The sequence below is a fragment of the Mixophyes fleayi genome, chromosome 1 (genome assembly GCF_038048845.1).
Source record: "Mixophyes fleayi isolate aMixFle1 chromosome 1, aMixFle1.hap1, whole genome shotgun sequence".
NCBI lineage: Eukaryota > Metazoa > Chordata > Amphibia > Anura > Limnodynastidae > Mixophyes > Mixophyes fleayi.
This window is the reverse complement of record NC_134402.1, coordinates 348,632,262-348,648,855: the sequence shown is the minus strand read 5'-3', so window position 1 is coordinate 348,648,855 and position 16,594 is coordinate 348,632,262. Positions and strand designations below refer to the sequence as shown.

The window sequence follows — 16,594 nt, the reverse complement described above, 5'->3', positions numbered from 1 at the left end:
TAGGTTTACCAAAATAAGTTGTCTATTATCACTGATGACAACTTTACCTAGACATTTAAATAGGCTATTTGGAAAAGAACCTTGTGTCCTATTGGACACATCTTTATAAAAAAAAAGTGGATTTCTTCCATTGTATATGTAAATCAGTGGATTGACCAAATTCTTCAATAACAGTTAATAAATAATAATTTCTGTGAGTGGTTTAATTGCAACTGAGTTTTACCATGTTCCTGTGAGTTTTGTTGAATTCGATTGGTAACCAATTCAAACGAGAGTTAGGGCCAGTGATGTCACAACAACTCTGCCACATGCTCTGCAGTAATATTTTTTTCCAATAATATATGACAATCCATGAATCTTGTGAAGGGTATACTATCAAGATAAGTGTTAAGGTCTACTGATGCACTACATGTAGTAGTGGTATAAATATCCTTAATAATATTACCTAAACATAACTACCTCTAATATCTTACGCATATAGAATAAAATGCATCACATAACCTCCTAAACAGTATATATTCTTTGTCTAGTTCTTTTGAGTATTTATAAAATTGGTGATTTTTATTGACTCCAGTATTTTTTCCAAGGTATCAGGCATACCTCCTGGCCATACACCTGACCAACCACCGTCAACTGACACAGAACTTGTTGGGCGTGGACGTCAGAGAGGAACTCCAGTAGCTCCCAGACCACAAGCAGGAGGTAATTGCAAAACAGCTGTATGTGTGTGTATGTATGTATGTATATATATATATATATATATATATATATATATATATATATATAATCATTTGCCATCTTAATCTGTGTTTCCCTATTTTAAGAATAAGAATTCAAAATCACAACACAGATATATATGTATGAAATGGAATTGTGTACAGTAATGTAGTAATATGATTTCAATAACCTAAAAGTACACACAGTACATATAATAATTCAACATAGATGATCATCTGGTACAATAACGTTTATTACTAATTTCTTGCCAATTGTATATATCTTCCTCATGTAGGGGTGTGTATGTATCTCAGAATTCATTACGATTCCCATGTTGACTGCATTATCTTCACCTTCCATATAGTGCAGCAATATCCATAGATCCTAATTGCACTCAATATATGCATATATCACTGTTTCAGTAAAACTTCTCTTACAGACAATAATTTGCCTGGATGAATATCTACATGTTTGGTTCCCAATAAACACATAAGCACAGTTAAAATTTACCTATGGCAATTAGTCATATGAGATATAGTCACCCATGGGGCCAATATTTTATCAAATTTCTCAAGACAGCCTCTATGAAAAAAGCTGAATTTCTGCATTGCGATTGATTTATTAATCAATTGCACCACAGAAAAGCAGTAGCTGCATCCGGTTCCTTGTATTTCAAGCCTATGGCCTTTCTAGTAAAAAAGAGGGTATAATGAAAGTGTTTTATGAGTGGTTGAGAGTACAAGCTCCTCCACAACATCCAAAGTGGCAGTCTATAGCACAACTTTACTTATTATTATAATGCAACATCACTGCTAAATAAAACTTCCCTGTGCAAAGTCACTACTTAACAAAGCATGGTATGAAGTTGGCCATTTTGAGAGCACATGTTAAAAAAGAATGTGGCTCTATGGTGGCCATTTTTCTAATTGCCTGTTTTATACCACTCAAGATATGTGGCTATAAATTAAGTACAGTATAACTTCTTTTCTCATTCATCCACTCTGGGGGACACTGCGGCAATGGGGGTTGTATGAGGGCGCAGGAGTTGGCACTTAAACAGTTAACTAAACTTGCTGCTGACTCCTCCCCTCTGCAACCCCTACTAGCCTCAGTGTAGTTTAAGTGCCCAAGGAGTCAGGCTGTCTGGTACTGTGTCCAGTACTTGCTGCTTAGATTAGTGTAGTTTTTATTTTCTATTTTGTTTATTTTATTAAAGGTGAGGAGATGCAAGTGCTGCCGGCAGTGCTTATATCTATAGCGGGATGTTGTGTATGCGCAGTGTGAAGTGGGGACTGGTGGAGCGCAGGCACGGGGTTGATGCAGTGACAGTGGAGGAGCCAGCATGGGTTTCCTCGCTGGCACAGTCTGTATCTATGTTAGCCCAGCTTATTAACAGACAGACTGAGACCGCAGCCATGGCGGTAGGGCCCGCTATGTGGTCGAGCCCATCTACCTCGGCAGACAATATGAAGACTGTTTTACAGATTACTTAGGGGGACATGTCTGAGGCTGCTTCTATTACCCCTCGGTCTGCTCAGGTGGAGACAGCTTGATTATCTTCCCTGGGAAAGAGATTGGACCGCTTGAATAGGTTGTTGGACTCTCCAAGTATGGTGACACCTAGAGCCAAACGACAAAAATCCTCTCGCACATTTTTTTCACTGTCAGATTCAGAGGGGTCTTCTGAAGAAGAGGGGGAAGTGCTTGAGGATTCAGACTCTACCCAGTTGGGTGATTGGTACGAGTCAGTAAGGAACCAAGGTATTCAGGATCTGGTTATGGCAGTACGTCAGACCTTGGATCTGGTAGAACCAGAGGAGCCAGGTTCTTCGAACCAGGGTCTGTTCTCTCGTAAGAGACCTAAGACTGTGTGTTTTCCTTCCTCAGTGGAGCTCACAGAGATAGCCGAGGCAACTTGGACACAGCCGGATAGGAGATTTTCTGTTCCGTGTCGATTTGCAAATCTATATCTGTTACAGGAACAGGAAGCGGCGCGCTGTGTACAGGTTCCCAAAGTAGACGCACCAGTAGCTCAGTTGGCTCATCATACTCAAAACACCTTACAAGTGCCGTGTTTGGCTGTCCTTCAGGACCCCAAGGACAGGAAAATAGAGAGTTGTCTTAAGTCTATATTTTCTGCTTCAGGTTCATCTTTCAGACCCATGTTTTCTTCTGCATGGGTTGCTAGGGCCATGGAATCCTGGGCTGATCAACAGGCGGTTGGTTTACAGGATTCAGAGCTTCTCCCGTTGGCCATGCATTTAAAGGAGGCATCGTCTATTTCTTCTGCGGTTTCAGCTGCAGCCATTTCTGCTAGGAGAGTCTTGTGGCTTAGGGCCTGGGACGCGGAGTTGGAATCTAAAAAGTCCTTTGAAGCCCTGCCTTATTCTGATTTGGTCCTTTTTAGACCTGAGTTGGATACCATGATCAGTCAGGCTATGGGAGGATGGAGTTAATGCACCTGGAGGTCGAGCTCCTAGGTTAAATTCATTTTGACAGTATTTTCGTAGTAGCCCGGTTCACAGGGGTCAGTCTACCAGTAGAGGTAGGACCCGGGGACAGGCTGTCAGAGGCAGGGGGTCTTATGCTAAGAGGCGCCCAGCCCTCAAAATTCGGACAATCCTCTGCATGATGGGACCCCCCCTCTTCCCGCGGCAGAAGGGGCTGCCTACATGTTTCAGGATCAGTGGGCGGCGACTTCTCAAAACAATTGGGTCTTAGGAATTATATCCAGGGATACATCTTGGATCTTTCAGGACCCTCTCATCAGTGTTTTTTCACGCGCATTTTCCGAGAAAGAAGACAGGTGATGATCAATTCGGTCGTCACTCTTTCCGCGGGAGTCATATTTCATGTACCGGAGTCTCAAAAGGAACAAAGGGCCTGATTCACTAAGGATCTTAACTTGAGAAACTTCTTATTTCAGTCTCCTGGACAAAACCATGTTTTGCACATAAGTTAAATACTGACTGTTTTTTCATGTAGCACACAAATATCAACTTTAAATTTCAGTGTACAAATAAACTATAAAGTATTTGTGTGCTACATGAAAAAGCAGCCATTATTTAACTTATGTGCAAAACAATACTAATTTACACCCCTCACATTGTAACATGGTTTTGTCCAGGAGACTGAAATAAGAAGTTTCTCAAGTTAAGATCCTTAATGAATCAGGCCCAAGTTTTTTTTATAAAACTCCCAACTTTTTTTTGGTTCCAAAACCAGACAGCTCGTTCCGGCCGATTCTCAACCTGAAGAGACTGAATCAGTTCCTCCGGGTGAGCAATTTCCAGATGGAATCAGTTCGGTCTGTCATCCAGGGGTTGGAACCTCGGGAGTTTCTAGCATCATTATCATCATCATCATCCTTTATTTATATAGCGCCACTAATTCCGCATCGCTGTACAGAGAACTCATTCACATCCGTCCCTACCCCATTGGAGCTTACAGTCTAAATTCCCTAATATAGACACACACTCACAGACAGACAAGACAGACAGAGAGGGAGATACAGACTAGGGTCTTCGGATCTTGAAACAACACGGTTGGATTATAAATTATCACTAGTTTCAGTTAGTTCTCAGAGAATTATATTTCTGGAACCTCTAATGGACATCAAGTGTCAAAAAGTTTTCCTTCCAGAACCCAAGGCTGGTACGTTAAGGCAGGCAGTAAGGAGACTCCTGCATCATTCAATTCCATCTATTCTTTTAGGTTTGAAGCTTCTGGGACACTTGGTGTCCACGTTTGAGACCCTTTCATACATCAGTTCCACTCTCTGAGATCGGAGATTCCAATGCGACCTTCTGAGGCAGTGGTCAGGGTCTCCTCTTCATCTCGATATTCAACGAATGACCTTTTCAGCGGAAGCTCGTCTCTTCCTTCTTTGGTGGATGGATCGGAGCCATCTGACAGCGGGCCGATCCTTTGTCCCTTGGTCCTGGATTCTGGTGACTACGGATGCCAGTCTTCAGAGTTGGGGAGCAGTTATCCTCAGTCCGTCTTTTTAGTTGTGCGCCCCTTAAATAACTTGGTGAATCTTAAATCTCCTAATAAATAGTGTCGCAGTCACTCTTACCCTAAATGATCAATTTCCTTGCTCATACAAATTCAAGATTTATAAGAAAGGGAAGAAACAAAGGTTTTTCATATATACCAAATTATTTCCCAATACATCCACATTTCAAAAACTTGCTAAACATTTAGGGGGGTATCCAATTATCTGCAGTGTGCAGCTGAACATCGTTGTGATGTTCAGCTGAACACATTTCCGGATACTACAGTAACCCATCATTGCCAATTTTCCTGCACATCTCTATATCATAGGGTATATTTGGAAAATTTAGATTCTTCTGTGGGACACTCACATAAAAATAAAATATTAAATGCTATACTACTTTTTTGACTTTTTATGCTTTTTAGTTTTTTTTATATATATGCTATTGAAAATTGTGATTTATTAGTCCGCTGTTTCTAATTTTTTGATATAGTACATTATGTTTTAAGCCAATCATGTCTGTGATTATTCTGCCATACTAATCTTTGGAAGTTTTAGTTTCATGTTGTCTCTGTTTCAAAGTATTGCATCTGAAATTTCTGATGAAGGTTAATGCAGGTTTCAAGTGGCAGAGGGAGCAGAGGATCCAAGGGGAGAGATGGAAAATGTAGCCAGAACTTAGGTGCAGTGATAGCTGCTCCCATTACATAGTATACATCACAGAACCTGCTTCTGTTCATTATCTATTGGTTGTGACTGCTTCAAGCATCTTTCCATGCTACTGGTTCAATAGCAAACAGCATAGTTTAACTGATAGCCAGTAGCAGACTCGGCAATAGAACGATTAAAGGGTGCAAACTGTCTGTCTCTCTGCGCTTTCTACTAATGATGCATGATTGGCAGAACGGACCTGACTCACATAGGGGCAGATGGTGCCCGAGCCTTGGGCCTCATGCTGCTCCAGGCCAGAGGTGATTGCCTCATTTGCCTTAATCTGCCACACGTGCCCTTAAACTGCCACTGTATAACAATAACAGACAGTTCATGTGAGAACTGTAAATGTATATCTTGCATTCGCTATTAAACAAAAAGTCCTGCCATAATTAAGATTTCAGTCAAGAGCTGACACTCTTAGGAAGTCTTCGGTTTCACCCCAACTTTCCAAAATACAATCACAACCTAAATTCATCAGTTTATTATAAACCAATCATTTCCCTGTATAGATGTACAGTTATGAAAATGAAGCCCCTTTGACACGTGAATTCAGACAGTGGGCCTGATTCATTTTCAGACAGAAGTCACTTTCCTTGCTTGCCGCATCTTGCGTGACATAGCTCTGCCTATGCACAGAAACAGACCTTATGCCTATGAACCCAATTGCATGTGGTTTATGTTGGAACACAAATGATGCTTATGACTACATACGGCTTGAAGGGCAGAACGTGGGGAGGGAAGGATGAAGACAGTGTTCAGAGTAGCTGTGTGCCGAGGGCATGAAAACGTAGATGCGGTCTATTCAAGTCCTGAGTTTCTCTAAAGCTTTTTTATTTTTGCCGTATGATATCTAAGGGGAGCTGATAGTAATGACTGTCACGGCTTCGTCTTGGTATTGAAAACTACATGTATGCGTGCCACCAGATAGGAAAAAGCATGAAGAGCATCCTGATTTGTGTATTTAATGTAAAATAAAATACATATATTTTTTTCAAACGCATATTTTAAATTATTATTAGTGTTATACTTTTCAGTTAATTTATTTTATTGTTTTTTTTGCATGCGTTCTGATATGAGTATCCTGCACTGTTTTCTGTTTGTCTCCATACGGCAAGTAAAGTTTCTGCAGACCGTACTTACACCGAGATTCAAATGAAATGTCTTTGAGACCTGCTTGGATTTGCATATGGTCGGGAAAAACACTCAAGTTCCCCACTTGTTTTTAAATGCAATTCATTAATGAATTAAAGTAGTGATAAAAATAACTACATAGGAACACAAAACTGTTGTTTATATAAATTAACGCAGAAATTGATCACAAACTGTATTAGCGCACACAATCCTCTTTTGCGCACACTGCCACCTGGGGAAGACTAGATCAATTCGTCACTAGAAGACTGAATTTCTAAAATGATCATAATTTAAACCTTGTCTTTATTGCCCAAACTCCACTCTGTGGCATTACAGCAATAGTTGTGCTGGTATGCACAAAACTTTTGTACATATTTTATTGCCCTTTGTCCAAAAATGATTCTAGTAATAAATACAATAAATATTATCACTCTTTTCTGTAACAAGGTAGGGATAGACATATTCAATTCTTTGAATTCTCCGCAGCTTTAAAACTATTACCGTTATTACGGTAATAGTAAGCTGGATTTCAGCTCGCAGCTCCCTGAGCCGCGAGCTGAAATCCAGCGAGAAAACTACCGTAACAACGGTATTTACGCGCACTATTACCGTTACAACGGTAATAGTGCGCACGCCGTGAGATTTTGGGCTATAGCGCCAAGAATTGAATATGCCCCCAAGTCCACAAAAATGCATTGATTTTCTGAACCTAATTATCCAGATTAGACTATAGTCATGGCCAAAAGTTTTGAGAATGACACAAATAATATTTTTCACAAAGTCTGCTTCAGTTTTTATGATGGCAATTTACATATACTCCAGAATGTCATGAAGAGTGATCAGATGAATTGCAATTAATTTTAAAGTCCCTCTTTGCCACGACAATGAACTTTATCCCAAAAACAACATTTCCACTGCATTTCAGTCCTGCCACAAAAGGATTAGTTGACATCAGGTCAGAGATTCTCCTTAACACAGGTGAGAGTGTTGACGAGGACAAGGCTGAATTGACTGAAAGGACAAGGAATTGCAGGGCTGCCATGCTAATTAAAATTGATGTTTACTGCACCCTTCTGTAATCTGAGTGCTATTTGTAATTTTTTTTAAAATAAATCACGAGTGATGGCACACTGAACATGAATTACGTCACCACCGTACATCCTATTGTTTTTTACATTTATAGAAATCCACCTACAAATGATATTTCTTCACTTTGAATCACACTTAATTATTTTTAATGTATGTGCAAAACAAGGTACTTGAGTGCACCTAGCCCACAAGCGAATACCCCAATCCACTTACAGAGGGTGCAACGTTTGCACACTTTTTGATCTGCAAAGCTGCAGCTGGACGAATTCCAGTCGGATACACCAGAGACAATGAAAATAACAAACCTCAGTGTTATTTCCAACGAACAGATGTTCTACATTACCACAAGGATACGGATAATGCTTCCAAAGTTCATAGGAATCCTTGCAAGTATATTATATGAATATCTATTTGCACCATAATATTATTTTTCCTGTCTTACACATATATTTCTTTTTCTTCCTAGAAGATATCTTCTCTATGCTACTTGTGGGATTTGTATAGCAACTTTAGTTTTTGTGAGAATACTGATGTTTTAATATATCAGTTTTTTTTTTTTTTTTTTTACATAAACAAGTTTTGTTTTTATGTTTAATATGTATTTTATATGTACTCTTATGTATTCTATGTGTTTCATCTACTTTGATCACATTAAATATATTTACATTCGTGATTCGTGAGAGACTTCTAACACATTTTTCATTTAGTGTTTTTTTTGGTTTCTTAGTGTAGTATTTTTTCTTCTCAGCAAACAATGGTGACAGCTGGAACTACCTAAAGAAGCGTGAGTTGCTCCAATTATGAGAATAGTGATAATGGTTAATGAACTGAGTATCCATCAGTAAAATGTTATACTTATACACTCATGGCCAAAAGTTTTGAGAATGACACAAATATTGGTTTTCACAAAGTTTGCTGTTTAGTGTTTTTAGACATTTTTGTCAGATATTGTTATGGTATACTAAAGTAAAATTACAAGCATTTCATAACTGTCAGGCTTGTATTGACAGTTACACTAAGTTTATTTAAAGAGTCAATATTTGCAGTGTTGACCCTTTTTTTTGAAGATCTCTGCAATTCACCCTGTCACGCTGTCAATCAACTTCTGCACCACATACTGAATGATGGCCACCCATTCTTGCCTAATCAATGCTTGGACGTTGTCAGAATTTGTGAGTTCTTGTTTGTCCACCCGCCTCTTGAGGATTGACCACAAGTTTTCAATGGGATTAAGGTCTGGGGAGTTTCCTGGCCATGGACCCAAAAAGTCGATGTTTTGATCCCCGAGCCACTTAGTTATCACTTTTGACCTATGTTAAGGTGCTCCATCATGCTGTAAAGGGCATTGTTCATCACCAAACTGTTCTTGGATGGTTGGGAGAAGTTGCTCTTGGAGGATGTTTTGGTACCATTCTTTATTTATGGCTGTGTTCTTAGGCAAAATTGAGAGTGACAATAGAAGAACAATGGCATAAATATGCAATTCCTAATCAGTTCTCGGTGCATTGTACACTCCTCAGTGATATAATCTGTGATTCTTTTTATATAATGTGCACATAACATATGAACGTATCCTCAGTTGTGTGAGTACTCGCGTATACCTTGAGTTAATTGACTTTACCCTGTGGTATTAAAGATGATCCTTTCTGTAGTACAGTGTTCCTCCCTGGACTGGTTGTCCTTAGCCGACATTCGTTCCAGCGATTTCGGCAGTGTTTATTCCCGGAGTGGACAACTTGGAAGCTTATTATCTCAGCAGGCATGCTATTTTTCCTGGAGAATGGGAACATCCTCAGGTGTTTCAGGAGATAGTCCGGAAATGGGGCCTGCCAGATCTGGATCTGGTGGCATCCAGACACAGTCACCAGGTTCCAAGATTCTGCACAAGAACCAGAGATTCTCTGGATGTGGCAGTGGATGTAATGTCTATGAGGTGGGATTCCTGTTTAGGATATCTCTTTCCACCAATTCTGATGATCCTGCAGGTTATAAGGCGAGTACGGTTGGAAGGTCTTCCGGCCATTCTGGTGACACCAAATTGTTCCAGGCGGCTCTGATTCGCCAACATCTTGCTTCTGGTTGAAGGATTAGTTTGGGCTCTTCCTCAGGCCCGATCTTCTCAGTCAAGGATCATTTACACCATCTGGACTTGCCTCGGCTGGCTTTAATGATGTGGCTGTTGAAGCCGACCTCTGGTGGTCGAGGGGGCTCTCTTGCAGTGCAGTGGAGAACCTCGTCAATGCTCGTAGGCTGGTATCGGTTAGATTTATCATAGGGTGTAGAGGATCTATTTACAGTGGTGCAAGAAGAAGTGTCATAACCCTGTGTCTTTACGATTAGCCTGTTTCTGGCCTTTTTTCAGGATGGGTTAGAGAAGGGACTAAGACTGAGTTCTTTCAAGGTTCAGTTGTCTGCGCTTTCTGTTTTCTTTCAGCGCTGCTTGGCTTTCCTCCCTGACGTTCGTACCTTCCTAGAGCGGGTGATTTATATTTAGCCTCCCCACGTTCCTCCGTTGGCCTCGTGGGATTTGAACCTGGTTATTGAGGTTCTTCAGTGGCCTCCATTCGAACCTCTGGAGTCGGCTGATCTGCGTTTCTTGACGTGGAAGGTGGCGTTTTTGCTTGCCATTGAAACAACTGCTCGACAGGTGTCGAAGATTGGAGCCTTGTCCTGTAGGGTTCATTATTTAGTGTTCCATGAGGATAGGGCGGTTCATAGGACCGTACCTACTTTTTTGCATAGGGTCATTCCTGATTTTCATATAAATCAGGATATAGTGGTTCCGGCCTTTAGCAAAGGGATTGCACCTTCTGGGCTTCTTCCTCTGTTAGTCTAGACGTGGTCCGGTCTTTACAGGTTTATGTGGACAGGACTGACTCTCTTTTTGTTCTTTACGATTCTCATAGGAGAGGTTGGCCGGCCACCAAGCAGACCATTGCTAGTCGGATTAGCTCTATGATTAAGCTTGCTTATAGGTGTACAAATTGCCCTGTGCCTCAGATTCTTACGGCGCACTTTGTCCATACGGTGGGAGCTTCCTGGGCTGCTCACCATGGAGCATCTGCAGAGCAGCTGTGTAGGACGGCAACCATTTTATTATTATTATTATCGTTTATTTGTAAGGCGCCACAAGGTTTCCTTAGCGCCGTACACAGTACGAACAGTAGACTATACAGGGTAAAACAGTACAGAACAATAAACGCAAAGTACCAGTTCTCCAGAAACTCCAGGCAGGCAAATACAGTAGAGACGGAGCGGAAGAACAGGTATGGAGACAGAAAGGAAGGGGGGGCCCTGCTCATACAAGCTTACATCCTAAGGGAGGGTAAACAAATCAGGCACAGAAGGGAGCCAGTGAAGCAAAGGGGGGAGAAAAAAGGGGCCGGGGGAGAAACAGAGGAGATGAGAGGCTAAGTGGATGGTTGGTAGGCCTTGAGGAACAGGTGAGTTTTAAGTGCCCGCTTGAAGGAGCACAGATTGGGTGAGAGACGGATGGAGCGAGGAAGGTCGTTCCAGTGAAGGGGGGCAGCGCGGGAGAAGTCTTGGATTCTGGATTGGGAAGAGGTGATCAGAGTGGAGGAGAGGCGGCGATCATTGGCCGAGAGCAGGGAGCGGGCAGGAGTGTGAATAGAGAGGAGGTTAGAGATGTAAGGGGCAGTAGACTGGGAGAGAGCCTTGTAGGTGGTGGTAAGGAGTTTGAAAAGGATTCTGAAGGGGAAGGGGAGCCAGTGTAAGGCAAGACAGAGAGGGGAGCCAGAGGAGGAGCGGCGTGAGAGGAAGATGAGTCTCGCAGCTGCATTGAGTACAGAGCGTAGGGGGGAGAGGTGGGAGCAGGGGAGGCCAGTAAGGAGGAGGTTGCAGTAGTCGAGGCAGGAGATGATGAGAGCATGGATGATAGTTTTGGTGGCATCTTGAGAGAGGAAGGGACGGATGCGGGCAATGTTACAAGGTTGGAAGCGACAGGCTTGGGCAAGGGATTGAATGTGGGGGGCAAAAGAGAGAGAGGAGTCGAGAGTGACTCCCAGGCAGCGGAGTTGGGTGACAGAGGAGATAGTGGAGTTGTTAACAACGATAGAGAGGTTATGGTGGGAAGAGTGTCTGGTTGGGGGAAAGACAATGAGTTCAGTTTTGGAGATGTTAATTTTAAGAAAGCGTGAGGACATCCAGGAGGAGATGGCTGAGAGGCAGTCAGTTACACGAGAGAGGAGGGAGGAGGAAAGGTCAGAAGAAGAGATGTAGAGTTGAATATCATCAGCATAAAGGTGATACCTAAGACCGAACGAGGAGATGAGAGCTCCAAGGGAGGAAGTATAGAGCGAAAAGAGTAGAGGGCCAAGAACAGAGCCCTGAGGGACTCCAACAGGGAGAAGGGAGGGGGTGGAGGAAGAACCAGACGTGGATACAGAGAAGTAGCGGTTGGCAAGGTATGAGGTGAACCAGGCATGGACAGAGCCAGAGAGGCCAAGAGAGAGAAGAGTTTGCAGCAGGAGGGGGTGGTCGACTGTGTCGAAGGCCGCGGAGAGGTCAAGGAGGATGAGTATGGAGTAGTGACCCTTGGATTTGGCTAATAGGAGATCATTAGTAACTTTTGCCAGGGCTGTTTCGGTGGAGTGGAGGGGGCGATAGCCGGATTGGAGAGGATCAAGGAGGGAGTTGTCAGAGAGGTGTCTGGTGAGGCGGCTGCAGACAATCCGCTCCAGTAATTTGGAGGCATATGGGAGAAGAGAGATAGGGCGGTAGTTAGCAATAGAGGTGGGGTCAAGATTGGGTTTCTTGAGGATAGGGGAGATGAGAGCGTGTTTGAATGAGGATGGGACAACACCAGAGGAGAGTGATAGGTTGAAGAGGTGTGTGAGATAAGAGCAGGCAGTAGGAGAGAGAGAGCGAAGGAGGTGGGAGGGGATGGGATCGAGAGGACAGGTAGAGGGTGGAGAGGAAAGAATAGGGGAGCGAACTTCACCTGATGTGGGGATGAAGGAGCACCACAGCTGGTTGATGGCGGGAGGTGAAGCTATGAGGGTGGCTGGAGAGGGGTGGGTGGAGGAGATGTTCAGTCTGATGGCTTCAATTTTGGAAGAGAAAAAGGAGGCGAAGTCAGAAGCAGAGAGGGAAAGCGGGACAGTGGGAGGGGGAGAGAGGAAAGAGTTGAAAGTGGCAAAGAGGCGGCGGGGATTGGAGGACTGAGAAGAAATGAGTGACTGAAAGAAGGATTGTTTAGCGAGGGACAGGGCAAAGCAGAAAGAGGAGAGGATGAATTTGAAGTGAAGGAAGTCAGCCAGGGAACGAGATTTCCTCCAGAGGCGTTCAGCTGTGCGAGAGCACTTTTGGAGGGAGCGAGTGTGTTTGGAGTGCCAGGGTTGGGGAATAAGGCGACGACGGCGGATGGAAGAGGCTGGGGCAACGGTGTCCAGGGATTGGTTGTAGAGAGAGGACGCCTGATCAGGGCATGCCAGAGAGGGAAGGGGTGATAGGAGAGTATCAAGAGAGGAGGAGAAGGAGATGGGGTCGATAGCATCAAGGTTACGCCTAGTCAGGGTGGCTTTAGGCGAGGTGGGAGAAGGGGAGGAGGACAATATAGGGTTTTACAAGAGGACATTACAAGGCTTTGCCAGTTCTACAGTTTTGCGTTTGCGGACAGCCAGTTTCGGCTGCAGTGTTTTGCGGGTTGGTAGACCAGAACATTCCTTCCCTTAGGGGCTACTTTAGAAGGTTCCCATGGTAGCAGTGTCCCCCAGAGTGTATAAAGGAGATAAGAAGAATTTTGTACTTGCGTTAAATCTCTTTCTCCGATTTCATCTGGGGGACAATGCGTTCCCTGCCTTTTGCTGTTCTATGGTTAGTTGTGTGGTTGAGCCCTTTTTTTGGGACTTTAGTATTACTGAGGTCTGTGGAGTCAGCTGCAAACTTATTTGTTAACTATTTAAGTGTCAACTCCATGCGCCCTCATACAACCCATAGTAGCAGTGTCCCCCAGATTGAATCGGAGAAAGATTTATCGTATGTACAAACACCTTCTTTTACTGTGGAGGGGCTCCTTGTATCCCAAATGTATTTTAAAGATGTTATGTTAAAAAAAAAAAAAATGTTAATGCTGCAGGGTTCCAAATGTTTGGTGTCCTTTAAAACAATTGAATAGCATTGTCTTGTAAGCCTCTTAAACTATGAAGTATCAACTAAGTAAATAATATTTGTAGGCTGAATTATTTACATGTATAATTTTTTTACATTGGTAACCCTTGCATTGCTACTACATATTCCACAGCGGTCTCATCAGGAAGATGTCTGTGTGATAACCTGGTATTCACACCTATATTGGATACTCAAAATGATGTAAATCATAGGGTCAGAGGCACATTTATAACATATGTACACAAAGTGTTAGAGTGTAGTGTCTTTGTAAATTGTGGAGGGTGGAGTCTGTCACGAGCCGCGGCGGTACTCACATCCGCCGCGGCTCGCTTCCCATGCGCCCCAGCGTCCCTGCCGTCACCTTGACGACCGGGACGTCATTTCCTCCTCCTGTCCGGCCGTTACAAGGGCAACGGCCGGACGCTAGTTCATTAGCGCTGCGTCCCGGCGGTGCTGGTAGCCGGGCGCATGTGCATTAATAGTCAGTCTATAGGGCTGATTATCAGGCATTAGCCTGCAACTGGGTAGCTCAGGGACAAGCCCTGATTGGCCCTGCTGGATTCTTGTAATTACTCTGCAGGAGTGTCTTCCACTGCTGATTGGTCCTTGTCTATATTTAAGGCAATGAGGTCTGCTGCCTCATTGCTGGTTATAGCTTCTGTGCTCCAGTCTGCTGACCTGCTAGTTCCTGTTCCTGTATCCTGATATCTTTATTTGACTCCCCGTGTATGACCCTTGGCTTGAATTGGACTTCGCTCGTGTTTCCTGTGACCCTGATCCCTGACCTGTCTACCCGTTCTGCTATCTGCCTGTGACCCCAGACCTCAGCCTTTCCATCGATACTGTTGTCTGCTGCCGGTCTTGACCTCTGCGTGGACCTGACTCTTCTTGCCTGGGTTCTCCCCAGCCGGTACGCACTTCACGACCCTCTGCCAGTCTGCGGCCCAGTCTGTCCCCACCATCAGGGGCTCCAGTGAACACCTGACTGGCAGAGTAGATTCCGGGTTGTGTTGTGCCGGTTGGAGGAGTTCCTAACATTATAACCGGCCCACTCACGGAGACGAGGTTAGAATGGATGCAAGTGGATCCACACCCTCTCCGGCATAAACCCTAGCAGGCCATGTTGAGTCCTTGTATCAGATGATGCAGGGATTGGCTGAGCGTATGTCTGTTCAAGAAGAAGCCACAAAATCTTCACAACCTACTCCAGATGCCATCTGTGAACCCAAAATGAATTTACCGGATCGGTTCTCCGGATATAGAACCCTGTTTTGGAATTTCAGGGAGAGCTGCAAGCTCTATTTTCGGATGAGACCCCGCTCCTCCAGTTCAGAGCAGCAAAGAGTCGGGATTATTATTTCCCTTCTACAGGGTGACCCCCAGTCCTGGGCGTTTTCTTTGCCACAGACCAGTCCTGCCATGCAGTCCGTAGACTCTTTGAGGCATTGGGTCTACTGTATGATGACCCGGATCGAAGTGCCTCCGCGGAAGCTCATCTACGGGCCTTGAAACAAGGCCGGCGGTCGGCAGAAGAATACTGCGCTGAATTCCGTAGATGGTCACCTGATAGTGGATGGAACGACCCCGCCTTACGTAGTCAGTTCCGTCTCGGCCTATCGGAACAGATCAAAGATTCTTTGGTGCAATACCCGTCTCCTAGCTCTCTGGAGGATCTGATGCACCTTTCCATTAAAATTGACAGGAGGTATAAGGAGCGGAAAACTGAAAAGGAGACATCATCACCTCCATCCGCCTTCGTTCCTGTTTCCCCGGATGGTGAGGAACCAATGCAATTAGGAGCATATCGTCTTTCCCCTGAGGAAAGAGACAGGAGACGATCACAAGGCCTATGTCTGTATTGTGGCACAAGAGGCCATTTCTCCCGTTACTGCCCAAATAAGCCGGGAAACGAGCATGCCTAGGGAACGAGGGGAAAGTTCACTTAGGTCTGCAAATTGTCTCCCCGAAAAATGCGGTATTGATCCCTGCACAGCTCACGTTCAGTGCTTGTTCTGTGGGTCTGTCGGCCTTCATTGATAATGGAGCTGCAGGCAACTTCATGGACTTCGAGTTTGCCCGCTCTGCTGGAATTCCGCGGGTTAAACTCAAATCTGCCATCACGGTATGTGGTTTAGATGGTACTCCATTGCCAGGCGGTAAGGTTACCTGGGAGACCCCGCTACTACAATTGAACATTGGGGCTCTCCACTCGGAATCCATAGTCTTCCGTCTCATCGAATGCCCGTCAGTTCCTTTGATTCTAGGCCACCCCTGGCTATCCCGCCATAACCCTGTCATAGATTGGGTAAAAGGAGAGATTGTCCAGTGGAGCTCTTATTGTTCACAGTCTTGCTTGACACTACCTCTGCGTGTGGTTCAGTCCATTCCGGAGCAACTTCCCTCACAGTATTATGAGTTCTGGGATGTCTTCTCCAAAAAGGCTGCTGATAGTCTACCACCGCACCGGGAATTCGACTGTGCCATCGAGCTAATTCCAGGTTCTAAACTACCCAAGGGACGCTTGTACTCTCTCTCCGGTCCAGAGACCAAATCCATGCAGGAGTACATTGACGAAAATCTGGAGAAAGGCTTTATCAGGCCATCCAAGTCTCCAGTAGGAGCAGGGTGCTTCTTTGTGGCCAAGAAGGACGGTGGACTCAGACCCTGTATCGATTATCGAGGGCTGAACCTTATTACGGTTAAAAATACCTATCCCCTTCCTCTCATCTCTGTACTCTTTGACCAATTAAGATGAGCAACTGTCTTCACAAAAATTGACCTTCGTGGTGCTTATAATCTCATACGCATTAGAGCAGG

General features: G+C 44.1%; 1 protein-coding gene across 1 annotated transcript in view; it reads left to right on the top strand.

Moving 5' to 3' along the window:
• Positions 1-16,594, top strand: part of PIWIL1 (piwi like RNA-mediated gene silencing 1) — a 240,637-nt gene that overhangs the window by 7,402 nt on the left and 216,641 nt on the right. Inside the window, exon 3 of the mRNA XM_075176746.1 lies at positions 588-702. Coding sequence (XP_075032847.1) covers positions 588-702 — 115 coding nt within the window. The remainder of the gene's footprint in view (positions 1-587; positions 703-16,594) is intronic.